Genomic DNA, 21,212 nt, shown 5'->3' with positions numbered 1-21,212 from the left:
TACACGAGCGTATATTCGTATTATATAGAGCGTATATATTCGTATTATATAGTGATAACGATCAGAAAAGATAGAACGACTACGTCATGCTAACTTGCATGGGAATCATATTCGGCGGATATAAATAATTTACTTTTTCTCAATTATTTAACAAAGATCGCTTTTTAAAAATTTTAATGAGACTAAAGACAATCAAAATTCTTTATTCCGTAGTTAGATTTGCATTAAAAGTATTCACTACGATAATTAATTTAAAAAAATATACATATATATAAAAGTTAAAGATAGTATTTTCTTAGAACAATATTATTCCAATATTTTTCAGTTCTCTAATTTAGAAATTTAGCACTGCTGCAATCTTATAATTAATTGAAGCGTATCTCATAATTTAAATATATTGAAGTAGGATTTTTAAGAAGCATTACTACGTCTGCTTCGAAAATTTGAATAAGAAAATTTTTGTCGCTTTACCTTATTATTTCTTCATCAGAAATCTGCTTAATTAGCGCATAATAATATTCGGGATTAGTTTGAGGAGGCAGTAATCTGTCAGTCCGAACGCCAACCTGTCATCCGCAAGCTGCCCTCTTGCGCTCAAAGCACCGGTTTCCTAACGACCGCTTCGAATGATATAAAATCGGAGATCAATCCCCGTGCCGTTTCCAGCATAGGAACGATGGTGTTCTCAACATTATCGGCATTTTCGAGAGAGAAACCGCACGCTATTGGACCAGCTAATTACCTGTCTATATATCGTGAACGCCTTTGAGAGGCTTTGTGTGCCTTATTTCACTTAATAAACCAAAAATTGATACATGTTGCATGAAGTTATATGGATATGTACATGTATATTTTCTATTGATATCAGCAGCTGCTTGTGATTTATTTCAGAGAAGTTATTCTGTCTTTTTTTGACATTACAATATCAAAAAGTATGATACTGATTCTTACTTTCATGTTTTTTAAATAATTTATTATTTAAGAAACATAAAAATTGCAAAGCTGAAATTTTGAAAAATCTAAAATTGGACACGTTTCTAACATAAATTTAAAAGTAAATTAAAAGTGAATTAAAAGAAATTAAAAGAATTAAAAAAAAATCTTAGATATTATTTTTGTATACCAAAAGGACAAAACTGATTATAAGTATTATATAAATAAAAAAAAAGATTTTCTTATAAATAAATAACTTAATTATTTTTCGATATTCAAATTCAATTATTAATTCATGTATCAAGAAATCGAGAAATACTAACAGCAATTTCTCATTTGATAAGATGATATTATACTACTTTCTCCAGAGCGGCCTTGGCAAAGTAAACTGGATTCGTTTCACGATACATTTCTCTCGACTTACTCTCGATTTATCACGGCCGGTGATCAGTCAGTTACAGAGTTAAGTCCTGCTTTATATAAACTGTCGACATTACATGATCGCGCGTATTTGGCAGACATAGAGAAAATTTAATGTTAAAACGCTTTAACAATGTTCATTAAACTTTATTTCATATAATATCAATACGCCATTTAAGCATATAAAAACGGAAATCAAGCGTATTAATAATTCGTGTATATTAATTGCCTGTATGGATACTATTTGCATAACAAAATCCGTTGTTGAAATGATACTTTTGCAAAGCTTAATTTTTCCCAATATTAAAATATTTCCAATATACCTTCAATGAATATTACAGATAGTTAGAAAAGAGAGATTTAAATAATCTACACAAGACTTATTCATTTAATTATAACGTGCAAATTTATCAAAGCTAAATTAATCTGTTTGATTAAGCGAAATTTACTTCGTGATAAAATGTGTAATCAACTTAACGAATTTAACCACAAATAAATTGGTTGAATAGTTGATAAAATTTTCTTCAAATTAAATCGATTACATGGTTTACCGCATCGCACTGCTCCGCAACTACAATTTAATTCCGATCCTTTACTGCTCTATCGATTGTTTGTTTAGTCAGAATTGATTTACAAATATACAAAAAAATCGTAACAGGCGTGATACTTCTATGAGTAAAAAAATAGGCCATTTTTTAAATTGTCATATAAATATCGTTTGCAATATTTATTCAATTATCGCTTACAATTGTGGAAAATTTAATAGTTGATTTTTATAAATAACTGATCTTTATTAATCACATTATTATGTTGGAATAATCAAATAGTGACTTCCGATCTTGTTTATTATTTTCGCACAATAAATAATTGCAAAAGCGTTCTATAGAATTTGGCAATACTTTCAAACGATGTGGCATTTGCAATCTGTTTTATAATTTCTCAGTGAAACATTTAATTTTGCACGTACATTCGTATAATTAACAGCCGTAATCGATTTACGATCATGCGTTTTAATGCAATCTAATCTATTTTTGGGGCAATTTTAATTTACCAAGCGCGTTGGCGCGCGAAATCATTTTCAATAAATCACGTAACCGATTTGCACTTTAAAATTCCACGCAAATCGGCGAATCGATCGAATTTAGGTGGTGGTACTAAATCGATTACATGCTCTGCCGCAGCACCATGGCTGTTTCATGGGGGCGGACAGGCGCGAAGTATCCCCCGGCAGGCATCTTCCTCGCACAAAGCGAGGATAATTCTGGCCTTTCCAGCGCGTACATACAGCGTACGGACTGAATGGGAAAGCGAGCCGACTGAATCTTCGGTCGGTGGGTCGGGAAGACTTGATCGCACTTAGGCGGGCCTTCGAGTCGCACAGCCGGAAACGATCGCATAATAATGCCCGTTTTGTCTCCAAGTGCTTATCAGCCTCGGCCAGATCTCCAACTTGGAATTCACTTTGAAAGCACTCACGGTGCATTGCCTTGACGAGTATGTAATAACGACTCAATTGCCGTTAACTGCGACGTATGAGCGGTTTCCTCCCAACTTCGTAAAGAGAAAGAGAAAAGAAGAGGAAGCAAACAAGCACATTTCTCATTTAGATAAAAGAGGTAAAAAGAGACCAACAAAGTACTGATTAAAATATGTGTTTATACGAAAACAGCTTTGTAAAATACGTCATTCTAATTAAGACACAATCGATCTCTATGAATGACGATCATTAGATATAATTAGATATAATTGAAATATTTTATGTAATTACATTATATGTATATACATTATATGTATATATTTTGTATTATATATCACTTTCATCAATTTTTAACGTACATTTTTTTCAATAAAATGCCAATCAATTTTAATTACTTGGTAGAATTACTATTAATTATTTCCTTGGTGTGTATGTCTCGAGACAATTTACAGGAAGGACTTCTGGTAAAGACGGTCGGCCTGAGATCAGAATGCTAATGCGAGTCCCGCGAGCCCTACGTGTGCCGACATTCACGCTAGATTATCGTCTACGAGCACTCCTCGCCTCCGTCGAGTAGACTGTATAACAGTCGCATTATGTTGTGCAGGAGACGGCCAGTGAGAGTGTATGTGCTAGATACTTGGCGTATTCGCGCAAGAAGCGTAATTAAGACCAGGCCCGAGTTCTCCTGTCTCCATTTTGCCGTCTGTCGACGGCGAAATCGGACTCGTGGCTGAAGGTATGCTAGTTAATGCGACAAGTTGTAAGTTACATCGTCTAATACGCTGTTGGATCTACTCGTAAATCCTGTCTGCGCCTGTTTAATTAAGTTGGATGCTCCGATTATCCATTACCAATGTCCCGAAGCGAACCGCGTAAAATTGTTCGTATGCTTCTATCTATCTGAGATTCATATATATATATTGCAAGAATATCTTATTATAATAATAATTAGTAAGATAAACAAATCGTTTTTTTAAATATTTAATTAGTACTTTAGTTATTCTTGAATAAGTAAAATATTTTACTTACCATACAATGCTTTAAATTCATAAGAAGAGTTGTTAAATAATGTAAATCATTTCAAAAATTTCAAAAAGTAATGCATATATCAAACTTGGAAAAATTCATTTTATAAATATGATTTTTTATGTCTTAAGTAACACAAAAGAGTTTAAATGACGAGATTCGCGCGAACATTCGTACCGTTACTTGCGTCTTCAAGCTACTCGATTACGCAAATGCATATTCTGTTACAAACTGCGCATCATGCAAAACCGCACAGCTGCCTAACTTGATTAATTAGTGTTTATACGAACGAACTTCTATTTCAGGAAATTGTATAAACTGATTAAAAGTTTGAAATAGCTACAGTCAGGAAACAAACGAATACCTCGTTGAAGCATCGAAAAAACGAATCATCATCTGTTTTTTTATTTAATTCTTATATTTTAAAATCAATTAGTACATAATATTACAGTTTTTCCTTACTGATTTTTTTCACATTAATTTAATCTGACTTTTATTGCCCTTTTTAATGTATTAATTAACGTTATTGTATGATAATAAAAATCCTATTTTTGTTTATTTATAAATTGTTAAGTTTGTGTCACAAAAATTTCAGGATGATTCGATATTCACAGAAGAGAAATAGAAGGGACAAGTAGAAGTGAAAGTCAATTTAACTTGATACCATCTGATTGCAGCTTCGGCTGCTCGTCGAAGTGTAAATGTAGAGTGGTGGAAGATGTTTGTAGAATCGAAATTCTATTTGCAAAGTGAAATGGTCTGATTACAAATCTATTCTACTGCACGCAACATGTAACGCAAGACGCTATCGTATTTACTGTCACTAAACTTCCGGAAGAGAATGCACGCAATTCAATTTCACTTTGGCTCTTCTTCTTCATTTGATATACACACATGTCAACAATAATTTATTTGTCTACACTACAATTTATTGTTGTTAATATAAAAAATCCATTGAAAAGCAAGCGTTTTAAAACAAGAATTGCTATATTTAAAAATTATTATCATATTTTTTTAAGTTAGAAACTGAAATAATAACATATTATTTTCGAATATAATGCAAAATATTTTTCTTTCATTCCTTCGTACTATTATTATTGTATCTATTTTGATTTCCCAATATTTTGATTTATTTCTCTCTATGTTTCATGTTTTAAGCACAGATCTATAATCAACCAAAAATAAACAGCATTAGAGGAGCAGTTTGAAAGCAATGCTCTCTACAGGGTTTTAAATATTTGCTCGTCAAATTTATACGAAATGTGCAATGCTTGCCATCGCAAAATTGAATGCAAATTGCATCGCTGTAAAATGAAATACGGTAATTGCGCGAAGTGCTTCGTCGATTCACACAAACTTCTCGATACATAGTTAAGTAATTTCTAATATGCTAATAACTGTATAAATACGACAATGCTTTGCAAATTTACGAAAAATAAGCAACTGATATGCACAAGCAAACGCGACTACATGAACCAAGTTAAACGGAAAGCAGACAGTTGTCAGATAGAAGTGTACGGCGTTTACATAATTCAAGTTTAAATATTAGCACAAACTATAGATAAGCGAGAACTATGTCATATTTCTATAAACTATGTGGAAGTATAGTGAATAGTATGCCAAACTTAAGCATTTTTAGATTTCTCTAACACTTTTTATATATAATCTATCTTTTGTATATAGAAATTCTATATATTATATAAATGTAATTTATATACAATTTAAATAGTAAAGGTAAAACATAATTCAACATAAAAAGTTTTAAATCTAAAAATTTACATGATTTTTTTTTAATGAACAAACATTGCAAAAAAGATAGAATGTCTATTTTCAAAGTATGCTGCGTAAAATTTTTGTGAATAACATTAAGCAAATAATTTAAATATAATTTTATGTAAATGTAATTTCTACAAAGATTTGCTACATAATAAACTTAAAAATATCTAAAAAATTTTTGATTATTTTTCAAGAAATATTTCCAAAATTTTAATTAAATAACGTAAAATATATAAGTTAAGTTAAAAATGTGCTTCCTACTGCAAAATTAAAATTATACAATGGATACTTAACATTGATACTTAAAATTTGTATCAATGTTAAGTATCAAGTGTTTAAAATGCCTTACCATACCATCTACAATTTGGTGCCTCATCCATACCATCAAGGGTCACTTCAAATCTCTTCGTTTTTTCACCTCTTCAAAATAATAAAAAAAATCTCTAAAGATTCGCCAACATATTTTCAACTTTCTAGAATAAATATTGACTCTTTATTTTGGAAAATAATAAAATGTAGTGTAATTTATAATTATCGAAAGACTCAAAGAAACTTGCACGAACAGGAATCGCTCGGTCACTAGTTACCCATATTAGTACTGTAAGGGTTAAGAGATGATTAAAATGTGTGTTAACTGTCAATATTATTCTTTGATTAGCATCAACACACATATAATGTTATACAAAAGATATCTAGTTTTAAACTTCTTGCAAAAATCAAGATTAAAGGACTTGTAACCTTTGAAAATAATGCAATTTAATAATATAAAGTTACAGAGAAAATTGCATGTTGAATTAAAAAATATTCACCCGGTTTTATTCAAGTTACAATATCTACAGGACCATCTTTACGCTAACACGTCTCACGTTATTTTTCACGCATGACGTGACTAATGCGCTCTTCCTACGATCAAAAGAACTCACAAGGAGCAATGTAAAAGATATAAAAGATTAAAGTGATGTATAATTATATATTATATCATGAGAATGTTACACATTGCTGTTAAGATGAAAGATTGTTAACCCTTTTTCTTTTTCATTTTTATTCTTGACAAATAACAAAGAGATAAAGCTCTTATGTATTTATACACGTAACAGTATTATAAAACTTAAACATCAGAGATCTGTACAAAATACCCTCTTTTTCCAAATTATCTTTGATATGTCCGTAAAACGCGTTGCAGGTCTCGTTCTCTCTATAACGTATGAAATAAATATTGAATCTAAACGCGCGCCTGTATGTAAAATGAATATTGAAACGACGTACTTTGCGCAAACAGTTATTTGCGGTGCGGACTGGAAAAAACACCATCACGTTTTAACGGTTAAATTAATTTTCCTCTCTTCTCTATTGAAATTTATTCAACATTGATTTCTTCCACAATTTTAATACAGCGTACTCGTAAAAGAAAACTTATAGGATTTCTACTATAAAAGAAAATTATTTTCTTTTATAGTAATTCTTTTATAGTTAATAAATCAAACTAATCAAGACTCCTTACAAATCAAAGAATTGGAAAAAGTAAGGGCACTAGGAGTCAGGCGCAGAAGACGTCACGCAAATAATACACTTATAAAGAGTGAAACTTCTTTATTCACTAAAATTATTTTCGTTGCTTGATTTATAAAAGATTAAGATATTCAATTTTAAATAGTTTATGCTTGTTAAAATATTCACGAAGTAAAATAATGGAGAAAAATAATTTTATTATTTATCCGCCTTTGTGATTTAATATTTAATTTGCTAAATAATTTGCATAAGCGTTATGCGCGATAATTAATGATATCGATAATTAATAATACCAGTGAAATATTTATTCTCTAAAACAGGGACGATCAACTTTTTTAATCTAGCGTGATATTATAAAGATTTGAAATCTTTAATGTACTACTCTGTTATAATTAAACAGAAAAAGAGACCGTAATCTTATTTATACTTTCTTCTCTTGCATTGAAAGCAAAAAGCCTTCTACAGTTTAACAAAGTTTATTTCTTTTACTGTGTGTTGTGTTTTACATTCGTTTTAAAGTAAATCATATTACAAATAAAAGACATACAGATAAGTAAAAAATTAAAATATTAACTTTTAAGTACTGAAATAAAAAATAGTGACACTTTTACTGAGATTGGTCTCTGGGACATCGATTTTAAAAAATTGGAATAAAAACACTGAAGTTTGATAAATCTATGTTTTATTAATCTGTATACTGTTATAAATCAGTCTTTACGAAAGTACTTTATGTAAGCACAGATTTAGCGTTTTGTTTTTTGCGTGGTCCCACTTCAGTACTTGAGGGTTAATCAAAGATTACATGTGTTTTACTCGTTTTCGAGTAACATAATTCTTAAAACATTATTCTATCTTTGATTAGCTATCGAATAAAATTTCCGAGAAAGTTATCCGACAGGCAATCAGTGCCAAAATCTTTGTCATATGACAAAAACGTAGCAATAAAATATCAGTCTAAAGCTTTTAGCACGAAAACAGAACAAACGCATCCAGAGAGCGCAAGTGTAAAAAATAGATTTTAGAGTACGGTTGTTACGGTTCTACTATGTCATTTTTGGTTTAAAAAAATTTTTTCTCTGAAAGCAAATGCTTCTTTAGGCGTGCCGCTAGTGACACGCGCTTATCGTAGGTTGGATATCCCTGTTCTAAAAAAATAAAATTAATCGTGTATATAAAATACATTAAACATCGTAAAATTGAACAATGTAATTTTTGAAATAAGGTTTCGTTAAAATATATTTTTATTCATTTTACGATTCCTGGTACTCAGCGATGTAATTAAATACCGAATATTATCATTTACAATTTACAAAAATAAGAAAAAAATTACTTTAGTGCATATAAAAAATTATTAAAATAATTCTAAATTTAGAAGAGTTTTAATTTATAATTTTATACAATATATATATATACTTTCTATAATTTTTTTATTTATCTTCCTTTATTTATCTTTTATTGAAGAGCTAAATCTTTCTAAGCGCTACTATAAGCACTAAAAGTGGAATGAAAAATTAATTAGCTAAATTGCACCATTACTACACCGCTATTTTTAGATAGGATTCCATAAGCTAAAAGCCGCAAATCCATCACTCTATACAATAACGTACAGTTTTAATTTAATGCGTGGTGATTGCTCTCGCGGTTGCGACAAAAGCGTGCACGCGATGGAGATATTGATCGCTATATGTTACGCGAAAGACTCGATAATTTTTGTCGACTGTCGACGTTGCTGGTGAACAATAACGCAAGGGTAGACAATCGTCGGACAGATATCGGAACGCGCGCGTTTGCAATTTCACCGCGATTTCTCGCAATCGTACGCGCGTTTGTTCGGCGCGCAAATGCAGTACAGCGCTCGTTTTATATGGGCGACGAATTGACCTGTCTGGACTTCTGGAAAAATCTAGACAACTCGAAAAGCGCTGGCAATGCGGCTGACGAGATTGTTCGCACGCACAACAATAGAGTGATGAATTGCTCACTTTCGCAATTGGAAGATGTTCTCTCTGTCGAGTTGAAGACAGATATATAATTTATTTTGAATGCTGTTTGGATGACTTATGTAATTTTTCAACCGTGAAGAATGAACAAAACACTTATTAAGTAAAAAAAAAAGAGATTATACTTCAATTTTTTACAATTGAAAAAAATTAATTAATAGGGAAAAAATTAAATTCAATTTTTAAATAATGTTTGATAAAAGATTAAGCACACTATAACTACGTGCCTTTTCTAATAAATATTTAACAATTTCCCATGTTTTGCATCTTTTCTCTTAAAAAAAACTTATATTTTATTTCTTGAAAACATAGTTAAAAGAAGAAGGAGAAAATAAATAAAATGCTTTGATTAAAAAAATCGGATCCTCTCAATTGAAAAATCGAGGATTCGAGGATGTTTGTGATTCTTTGTTTTTCATTCTTAATTAAAGAATGAGAAACTCGCAGTTGATATCTTCCTATTGAAAGTGCAATGTTTCGAATCAGTCCATATATTCCGTTCTTCCATTCTTTATTTAACTGCAAAATGTACCGAATAAATCATCAATCTTAATTATTGCGGTATGCATGAGGATATTCATGACAACAAACATGCATCCGTACTCTCTTTGATGTAAAATTTTACTCGAAAAATGGAATAATTACACAATCATTCAAATTAGAGTGACTTTTCGTTCATATGCAGTGAATTTTTCCACTCGATATCATGAAGTGAATATTTTCACTTCTAATTAAAGAGTAAACTGAAAACAGTATACAAGAAAGAAGTTCGATAAACGAGTCATACTAATCATCGTATTGTCATCATATCGACGATGTATTTTGTTGAGTTGATATTACATAGAAACATCGACTTATTCAAAAGATAAAATGCTAATAAGATAAAATGCTACTTATACAGAATTAAATTTTTTTTTCTTAGATTAAAACCTAATTTTATATTAAAGTCATTTTGACTGATGTTTTACTCCAAACGAATGAAATATTAACTATGATTGATCACTCCATCTCGAGTGGGAGTATTTTCACTATCGATTGAGAAGTGAATTTTCACTCATTTTAAGTGAGATATTATTCTGAAAAATTTAAAGATTATATTCACATGCACATCAGTAAATTTATGACGGAGACAAATGGTGTTTTCGAAAACGTTTCAGGTGGTGTTTGTGACTACGCATAATCGCTTAAGCGGCATCGGATTAGAGTAGCATATCGGTACTTCAAGGGCAAATCCTGCTTAAACTTCGCGCGTATAGTATATCGCGCCCACCTCATGAAAATTTCATAAAAATTTGCATGAATGGGACGTACCTGCGAAAACCGTGCATTATTTGTCTTTGTCAAGCCGTTCTACAGCGACTTCGGGAGTACTCGTTTGTGCGGCCCACGCGCAAATGCATTTCCCTCTGAGAGACAGCCGGTCCATTGCAGTGATATCTTAAGTACCGTCGACAATTCTTTTCATCTCGACCATATCTGTCTCTGCTCTTACGCCCGTTTCCTTTTCATAAGTATCGTTGGAAATCTCTCGAATAAAAAATTCAGTGAGAAAAAAAATACGAGAAAAAAATTAATGAAAATTACACAAAGCAGATTTTTCTACGTTTCTGACATTCTGAATATCAAGAAAAAAATTATATTTGTATTAATTATGTGCATTTTTGAAACAGTAATTCAAAAATAAATTGTGCAATCTTAAATTAACAATGTGTAATAATACGCTTGGGTAATCACATAACTGACTATATAATTGTTAATGTTATATAATCTTTTTTATTGTTTTTATATAATTTGAGTATATTGTCATATACTCATATGTCAATTTGAGTATCATTTCTTATTTAATTCTACATATTTCATGTAATTTAAATAGGTAATATGTAAAAAGACTGATTCTCAGTATGTGATTTGTAAACTTCCGCCAATTAAATTAAACATTAATTTTGATAATGTTATAATAAATAATTATTCATTTTTATTAACTCATAATTGGGGATATGAATCCCAGTAACCCTGGGACTTTTTCTAATTTTTAAATAGTAACCATTTGGTATGATTTTATGTTTCACGAACTTATTTTTTACAATTTTGTTCTTGAACAGTTCTTTAAAAAATTAAAACTATTAACGAAACTTTCGTCAATCCTAAGAACTTCCTCTAGCATCCTTTAGCACACACACACACACACACACACACACACACACATTGAAAGATGTTTTCCTGTTATGAATTAAATTTATATCATTCGTAGAAATTTTGGAAAATATTTACGAAAACATTTATCTCAGATAAGATTAAAATACCGTATGAAACATACACGTATAAAATTCAAGATTTACGATGCAGTATTAAATTTAAGAGCATGCGACAATGAGAAAAAAATCACAACGCAAGAATGAAGGAGCAGCGAGTAAAACTTATCAGAGTCTCTCGCCGGACATCGGAGTGCAGTCGACAGCGTACGAGAATTTGATTGGATAGGTCGCTCGATTGCATATTGCATTCGACGAATATCGAAACCCCTTGTGCTCAATTAAATCCACGACAGCGCGGCCGATGGAATATCGAATTCGTAGAGTTAAATCGCTGGATGGTAAAAAAAGGAATTACGTTTGCGAAATCATTTCTCTAAAAAAAAAAAAGTATGGATAAAGAACAAGGGGGAGAAGAGGAAAAATATTGACACTATGCAGAGTGTGTCGATAATTTCGTCTTCTCTCTGCAGTGTCCCCATTATGTCGCACATCTTTTGAACTATTGTAAATGGTAGTTCATTGTCAGCACCCGTTATAACAGATACTATATTTTGCCCGTCGTTTCATCAGCATTTTTCGATAAACGAACAAAAATAACATTATACGTATTGATTAGAATGCAGTATTAAATTTATATTGATATATCGATATTATCAATTATATATATTACTTTTATCGGAATCATAATAAAGTTATATACCCTCGTATAGGATATTCCTCGGAAAAGTTGATTCTATTCAGAAACCTTTCTACCACCATACGTTCCATTGAATTTTAAAGTTTTCGTGACTATGTAACAAAGTTTCTCTTGCAGAAATTCAATGTACTCTCGTAAACTAAAGAAAATGTTTTAATAGTAAAAAAGGTAAATCTCTTTTTCAAGTTATTAAATCGAACGATATCATTTTTCTCACTGAATAAAAATGGAGTTAAATTAAATGTTTTTCAATATTATTAATTGCGCCTGCAAATATGAGTAGCACTTCATTAAATTCGATCATAATACAAATATATATAAAGCTTTTATTGTATATATTTTTCTCAAAATATATACTATTCATCAATAAATGTGTAGTTTAATATTGCTTAAATAACAATAAACAATATAAATGATACAAGAACATTAAATTAATAACAATGCAGAAATAATATTATATTTTTGTACAATACAACTCTTCAATTTGGTAATGCTCGAAATACAATTTGCAAAATTTACCGAAACATGCATTATAGTTCGACGTTAATATAATGTCAAAAATATATAAATCATTGTTTGTTGGTATTTCATCGACTTCTGTATAATATCGATCAACCGCGTCATAGAAATTTGAAAGTGCGGGAATTATTTGATGTGTGCGAAATGCCAGACTTTTACTGGGAACAAAGAGAAATTAAATTATCGCCCAATTCTGTGCAAAACGAATCGCTAGAACAGGTATTACTCGGGTTGAAAAATCCATCCGCGCGTCGCGACTGTAAAAGCCGCGTCAAAGCTTTGAAACAGAAAACCGATAGGAACAACGTGAAACTATCCTATGTTGATCCCGTTCGATTTTACGTACTTGCCCAACTTTCATCACCATTTTCTCTGTATTGCTTATTTCTCGTTGAATCTCATCCGGATTTTCCAGTACTGTATTCTCTTATCTAACAATTCCCGACATACATCAAAGTAAATGTTGTTTCGAGTTCCTTCAAACGTTCCGTTATGTTTCATAATATCTTTTTTTATGTTAAAAATATATTTTCATATTTCTCTCTCTCTCTCTCTCACACGAAAGATTTATCAAAATAGATTTTGCATGTATTTAGAATCGTTATTTTTATCAAGATGAGAGATAACAAATTCAGTTTTAACACTTAAAATCTAACTGTTTTTAATTGTTTTTTTATTTATCTTTTAATTACCATCTAATTTTTAATCGCGATTTCGCCTTATATTATTTTACGATATTCACATTATTCTTATAATTATTGATTATATATAAAAGTTATGTTAATTCATTAAAAAGTCAAAATCGATGGGATCGGGTTAGTGTTGACAATCATAAAACCGTGTCGTGATAACACGTGCGATTTAGAGCGTGTTGTTGATGTAGTCCCATGTATGTCCGATCCTGAACGATTCACTACGGTTCAGTGCAACTCAAGCTCGGAACAGAAGCAGGGCATCGTGACGTCAATGCATGCTTCCCTAAACCTTTGTCATCGCATTACAGACGATCAACGATAATTTTGTTGCACTGCTGTTGAGAAAACAAAATCTACGTGAATTTGTCTTTTTATAACCATCTGCACCATTTGCATAAAATATCGCAAAATTTATGCTTGCTTTTCGTAAAGAAAAGTATTAATTTTTCATAAATTTTTATAAGCTATTATAATTAAATTATTAAGCAGGATGCTTTTTAAATAATTATGTTAATTTCTAATAATAAAAAGCAATATATTATTATTCAGAGAATTTTTTCAATATTAACTTTACTTCTAAAAAAAAATTAGTACCGTTTATCCTAGAAATTATGCAAAAGTGTTGCATAATTTCTTCCCTATTTTTTTATTTCTGGTCGCAATCTATAATAAACAACCAATCATCGATATCACGATGTACGACCATTTTAGTACAAAAGTATTCTTTTTTTCTCGTTTTTTTTCTCTGTACCCGCATTCCATCACATATGCATACGAATAAAATCTATTTTTCCTATTCGAGAAAGAAAACGAGATAATGGACGCCACAGAAAAACGTTGATTTCCAATTAAAGAATCTTATAAACAACAAGCCTCTCCCTACCGGTCACAGATATTGTTCAAGGTGAATCGCGATTTACCCGCCAAGAGATCGAATCTGGTTCTGCTTCTCTCGCTGTCCTCGTAGCCTTCGAGGTCGTCCTCATAATCTTCATAATCCTCAAGGACAGGACGGTGGTCCCCATCATTGCCACTGACATTTCGCGAGACAAGATTGTTGCTGGGTGGACCTCTCTGAGTGGCCTGTCGGATGTGGGCCCGATGATTGTTACTGAAGAGGACCGATGGAGGTGGTGGCGTTGACAGCTGAGAGCCTTGAAGACGACGCTGAAGGTAACGGGCCAAAAGTGCTTGTACCGCGTCTGTCTCCGCCGTGCCTGGAAGACAGAAAGAGAGACTCGCTCTCGTGATCAGTCGACAATATCTTCCCGATTTTACGATATCCCGCTGAGTCCTTACATCCGCATTCTTACATTTCATTCTTTTCCTCTCTTCTCATCTCGATTTTTCGCCATCCATTTTTCTTTTTTTTTCTTTTCTTTTATTCTTTTTTTTTCTTATCGTCAGTTTTCTTTCAGTTTTCTGCGACGTAACAGTGCTCGCATTTCTCTTTCGCGAGATTGGAGATAAAAGAATTCGAGGCTCAATTCGAGGTCGTTGCCTGTCGAGGGGTCCTTCTTCTTGTATCATATACGAAATGCATCGCGTGTGCATTCTCGTGCAAGCGTAAAGATATGTGCGATCCACGTTTTGATGAGACAGATTCGACGATGGGTATAATCCCTCCTGCACGGTGGTGGATCAATAGAGAGATGCGAACTCGTTAGTTCCAGAAAAATAATTGTGCGGGCAGAAAGACAGAAAGAGATATTTTTAGCTACTAGAATGATCAAAATAACATAGGAAGGCACGAGACTTTCTAGTAGACTAAATTATTTTAAATGTCATTGCGAATAATAATAACCACGATCGTGTCAAGAGTACCTCAGCAGGTGAAGCAAATGTCATTATAACTATTAAATTGTACAAAATATATGATCGCAATGACAGATGACAGTAACGATGCACTAAATGATACAGTGATTAAAGATGTATGGGAGAAATGATTAAAAGTGGCTCCCTGCTTTCAAAGTATATGAACCAACGTAAACACAAGCGAGCGTGCTCATAATGCGGAGACAATGTGCGGTAGAATACTTGAGTCTGCAGGATGCTTCATTAGGATCCCTGCCTCGTTTGCGTTTGATGTTTCAAGAGCTTTCACGAATCATTGTTTAGCCTCAATGTATATACCATTTGTAGTTACATCAAGGAGATAGAACAAGATGAATGGAATTACAAATCATTCGACATTGCTTTGCGAATCGAAGATGTGACATTAATTAGTCAACATCATAATAATATCGATTGTTACGCACGAGAAAATAAGGAAATCGCTAATTTAACTTCAATATTACATTTATTACTATAGTTCAATTACGCAAACCATTACCACAAACTCATAAAGCTTTTTAAAGAATATCTGTCAAAATCTGTATCGAGTTCTGTATAGTATAGGTTGTTTGTTAGGGTAAACTAATTGTTTAAATCGTATCATAAGTATAACTTCAATTTGAAGATGTTTACAACGCTTTGACGGCATGAAATGTAAATAGTAATCGGTATAAAATGTTAATTGTTTACATTCTATATAGTCCAAAGTGTTATAAGCATCTTTAAACGAAATCACAGCCGTAGTATGATTTAAATACAAGATTTTTTAAACAAGTTTACTTTACTATTTTTTAAACAAAAATTTTTTTAGCTTAAAGTATACATATATTAATAATTTTATTATGTTTCTATTAAGATACAAATATAAACTGATTGTTATTACGTGTATAACTTCTGTTAGATTTAATTTTGTTGAATTAAAATTATAAATAGTTAATATGATTCTGCTCTGAATTTTATTTATGCGAACGTGTTGCTAACTATAAATGTGTTGCAGAAGTTCAAAGAGGTAACGCAGAAACGGATAATTAAAGATGCGGTGAACTAAACGATGATGTCGTGAGAGCTGTTGGAGGATTTGCGGCGACAAGAAATCCAATTTTCGGTAAAGTCCAGCACGAAGGACGAGTGCAATTACATCGATTTCTACCAGTAAGCTTGTGTGCCAACACTGTCTCGTAATTGAATTGGATCAATTGTATCGCACGAATCCTATCATTTCTTCCCTCGATCCCGTTTCTACTTTTTTTACTTGGATTCTTTTTGCTGAATGAAGACGTCCGTCAAATTGTTATTCTGAGCAGCAGCTTTATATAATTAAATCCTAAAAGTAAACGTTGATCCCATTACGAAAAAGCATCTGACAAACTGGCAGAAAACGAGCAACGCCGTCACACGCGCATTCTGTTTTCTTGTTACATTTCGCGCAAGTTGGAAAATGCACGCTCGGATTGACCGCAAAGGATCAACCTTCCGGCACGGAGGTGATGCCCCGACAAGGATTTTCAGAGTTATCTCCGGAAACCTTTTCCCTGGCGTGAATCTTGTTAGCTTTGCTTTCGCGCGCGGACTAATTTGACAAACGTACATTAAAGTAAATGACAATTTACTTGTACCACGCAGTTTGTATTTATCTATCAAGTTTTCAATAATATTATTTTTAACTTTAATGTTACATGTTTAATCCTAACTGATTGACAGAATTTTGATTGATCTGAATTCATAAAATATATCATATGCATTTTTACTTGTCGAAAGCGTATGATTTTATACAAAATAAATATAGTAACGTTAATTTAAATGGTATTGACGAATGTAAAGTAAATTAATAAAAATACTGATTGAATGCTGAAACGAACATTCAAAAAATATTGAACAAAACCACATGAGATAATAACATACTCGTACTATCTAAATTTTTCATGTTCTCGCGGTTTGACATGTGTGGAAAGTAAATATAACCAAAACTAATATTTGGCGGAGTTACGGCAATTAGAAAAATTCTCGTACATGTTTCCGCAAGACAACACGTAAAGCGTTACTCGATATCGGAAAAATAATAAAACGTCACATCCCGAAATATTCCACGACTGTTCCTATCTATTTTTTTGTGGGGAAAAAATCCAGAAGTAATCGCGCGAATAGTTGGAAAAACGTTCAGCCAAACGAACGTTTGTTCTTTATGACACAAAAAAGTTCTTCAGTTTTGCTTCATTTGGAACTTTATCGACTTCTTCAACTTTATCCGCGCGAACAATTACACATCTAAGATCTATTAAAAATTATTGCAACTTAAGAATTGTTTCTTTAACGACAAGTTAATCGGAGAAATTGGAGCAAGTGAAACGTGAAATAATTTAAACACATAAGACACAGACTTTCATCGAGTTATACGAGACAGACACGAGAGGGAAGAAAATCTCGATTTTGCTTGTGAGAAAGAGCATGAAATAAATCGTGGAAAGTCATAGGTTACGCCATGCAACAGATTGAATGGATTTCTTCGCGGATTCAACGCGAGATTCGTCCTAAGAGGAATTTAGCGTTCTCGACTGAAAGATGCAAATCCGCGGAAAACCGCCGCCGATGTGAAAATTTCTCTAAACCGGAATCCGAGATATCTTCTTGGACAAGGCAAATTCATGCCAAAGAAACCACAGAAGATTCGCGTCAAAGAATTTGCAAAAATGCAGTTAAATGCTGCTCCTCCCATTCGAGAAGAAATTTCTGCCAATCCACTGTGAATAAATGAAGCACATCCAAAAGAAGATTTCTTACTTTCTTTTGGCAAGGAACAAAGATCGAAGTAATTTCGAGAAAGAATAAAGTAATATAAGACGGACAAAAAATCTGACATATTTTCTTCGGAAACGGAAAATTATTTCGATCGAATACTCGTAATATCGCAAGAAGTGAAACATTCAAAAAGAAACATTCGCTATATGTTTGCACATGAACAAAAGCGCAAAAGAGTACAAAATTTGGAAGCGTTACAAGCGGAAACATAGTACACCCCATTCGATTCCTTTTAAAAGTTTGTAAACTTTAGATTATAAGATTCTACGTTAACTAAATAAAAACAATTACGCATCTCAATAAGTTGATAATTAAAATATCAATGTTTACTACTTGCATCATTCGTAATAAATTTATATAATATTACTTTTAACAATCCTTTATTTTTAAAATATGTAGATATCTGCAATTTTTTTAAGCAAATCGCTTTTCCTAGAGTACCTTAAAGTCGTGAAAACTGCGGAAACTGCGCATCCCAAAATGACCAACGTGAATAAAATTCATGATCAACCACACGATTCGACGGGGAAAAATCACAAAGTCCGAGTGAAACTTTTCTGAAATTGGACGGAGAATTGCTGGTGAGGACTTCTCAGGCCGGAATCCTAATTTGGACTGAAAATTCGATAGAATTCCGCTGTGTTGAGTATTCTGCTCGGACGCAAGATCGACTCATTATCATTGTCTACAGTGTCTACTGACGTTTCGCGGTTGAAGAAATCATCTCGGTTGACTAGAGAAACGTAAGTGTCCTTTGGAGTGATTTAAGCTTCGCTCGCGCGTTTTCGAGTGCACGAGAGAAGGTACGCATTAAAACGAAATGTCCCGCCTGAACTGATTTGCAAGTTTCGCGTCTCTCATCCGGCCCGCAGCCGGCGCGGAAACCAACCTTCTCCTGTAATCCATTGTCCCCACTTCATAATTCAATGACTTTCGGAACTACGTTTCCTGGACTATTTCCTAGACGGGTCTTCTGAATGTTTTATGCGATTTTAAGATTACCATGGTGGTGGCGGCTGGCGATAGCGCGCGATACGCTTTTACCGTAATTGGATCTAAATTCTGGAACGGACGAACGAAGTCTAATAATAGCTTCATTTCTCGAACGCAGACTATTATTATATTGGAGTCAATGTTATCCTATTATAGAGAGTTATAAAAGCACTCTCGACAGGAACGCCAGCAATGGTACGAAATAATTTATAACGTCATAACACACGATAATATATCCTCTGAAATGGTATTATAATAATATGAAAAGATAACATTTATGACGAAGGTAGAAAAAGAATTATTTATAAAAATAAGGGATGGGAAGTAACTCGTTACTTGTAACGTAGTTACAGTTAAAGTTACTTTTTTTCAGTAACTATAACTGAACTTCATTACTTTCTTTCCATCTGTAACTTAACTTAGTTACATCTTTTAAGTAACCAGTACCTAATTTAATAGTTTTACTTTCATAGATATTTTATATATTTTAAACTTATTAGTTAATTTAATGTGCGGTAGTGTCCACTTGGCATTACAGATACTTCGAAATATTTAATTAATCGGAAGAAAACAATTTAATTAAAGCAGCATTCAATGAACTCTTGTACCTATTTGGTCTATATTTTTAGATCTAATGAAATCCACCAATCAAATACAAGAGCGCTCAGTGAACGGCTGTAAACTATTTTGGATTAGTGCTGGAATTTATTTGCAACTTTTAGCCGAATATAAAAAGAATTTCTTTTACAAAAAACATTGTAAATGTATGTTATTTCATATTCACATTCATATTCATATGTGTTTATATTACTTTAAATGAAAAAACGTCTTTGCCGTACAATTTTTTTATCTTTTTGAATAAAATTATATAACATATAAATAAGTAAGCCAGTCTTTTTTTTTTAATTGTCCTATGCTGTATTACTCTGATAACCCCGTGTATCATCCTTGTTTAATATTAGGTGAAAAACAAGGATAAAAACGATATATGAAGGCAGTTGAATAATGTTTCTGAATACAGCCCTAATGGTATCGATACTACTGATAAAAATTCCGATGAAAAAAGTAACTTAAAGTTACTTTTTCAGTAATTGTAACTGTAACGAATTACTTTTCAGAGTCAATAACTTGTAACGGTAATTAATTACTTTTTGAAAGAGAAAAACTGTAACTGTAATTAATTACTTTTACAAAGTAATTTTCCCATCCCTGATAAAAATGTAATACAAGTACAAAAATTACGGGACTCAGTTAAATAGAATATTCAATATATCATGATTATTGATTCCTTTTTTGAGATGACACAATTCATTAAATATAGAACATTCAGTTGGATCGTGATTAAAAGAAGCAATATGAGTGGTTCGTACGAAGCAAAGCTTGCTTGACTTGCAACGATTGCTTGACTTGCAAAGAGGGAAATCAAGCAGTTCGATTACCTACTTCAACGAAGCATGTTTATATGAATTTCGTTTCAACTACCAGTGCAAACTTCAGATCAATCGACTATGTGAGACTTTTTTTGATATTAAAAAGGCATAAAATTTAATACGTGAAAGATATTATCCAATAGAGATATTTTTACGCATTATATTAATTTTGCAATATTTATTAATAATTGTTTCATTAATTTTTATTACAGAATTTTTATTACAATTATCATAATTTTTGTATAATCACAATTATTTGTATTATAATTTTCCGCGTAATTTGAGGTAAAAGTATATTTTATACACTACGAAATACACTGCAAAATAAATAAAGCTCATTTAAACGAATTATTTATAATAATTAATATAAAGAATTAATTTACATTCAAATAAAGCAGCTAAAATAAAATGTGTGATAAAATCTATATTAAAAACACTTCTTTCTCTTCTTGTAATTTAATTATTAATATTATATCTCTCTGCGTAAATTAAATTAATTGGTGGAGGTTAATGAGATATAACTTTACTTACATTCAGAAAAAAATATCTTAAATTTCAATAAATATTTATTTTAATAGTACCAATTAAATATTTATTAAATATAAAAATATATTTATTTGGTACAAAAAACATATTAATTTTATTTAACAATTACTTCTTTTTATTAAGTAAATATTTATTTATTGTAAATAAATGTTTAGTTGGCATTATTTAAATAAACATATATTTATATTTATGATATTTTTTTCTCAGTATATATTATTTAGACAACTTCGCAAATTTTTTTCCTAATAAAATAAATTTAAATGTACTCCATCAGAGTCAAATGAAGCAAGTCATTTGATTTCGG

At 31.7% G+C, this 21,212-nt stretch overlaps 1 protein-coding gene across 1 annotated transcript in view; it reads right to left on the bottom strand.

Annotated features, from left to right (window-relative positions):
* LOC108766740 (C-type lectin 37Db) overlaps positions 1-15,139 on the bottom strand; it is a 48,161-nt gene extending 33,022 nt beyond the window's left edge. The window contains exons 1-2 of the mRNA XM_018516239.1: positions 14,624-15,139; positions 14,231-14,527 (exon numbers count right to left, since the gene is read on the bottom strand). Of these exons, the coding sequence (XP_018371741.1) occupies positions 14,231-14,527; positions 14,624-14,630 (304 nt within the window). The 5' untranslated portion in view covers positions 14,631-15,139. The remainder of the gene's footprint in view (positions 1-14,230; positions 14,528-14,623) is intronic.
* Between the last annotated feature and the right edge of the window lie 6,073 nt (positions 15,140-21,212).

The sequence above is a fragment of the Trachymyrmex cornetzi genome, unplaced genomic scaffold (genome assembly GCF_001594075.2).
Source record: "Trachymyrmex cornetzi isolate Tcor2-1 unplaced genomic scaffold, Tcor1.1 scaffold61, whole genome shotgun sequence".
Classification (NCBI taxonomy): Eukaryota; Metazoa; Arthropoda; class Insecta; order Hymenoptera; family Formicidae; genus Trachymyrmex; species Trachymyrmex cornetzi.
This window is presented reverse-complemented; position numbering and strand designations above follow the sequence as displayed.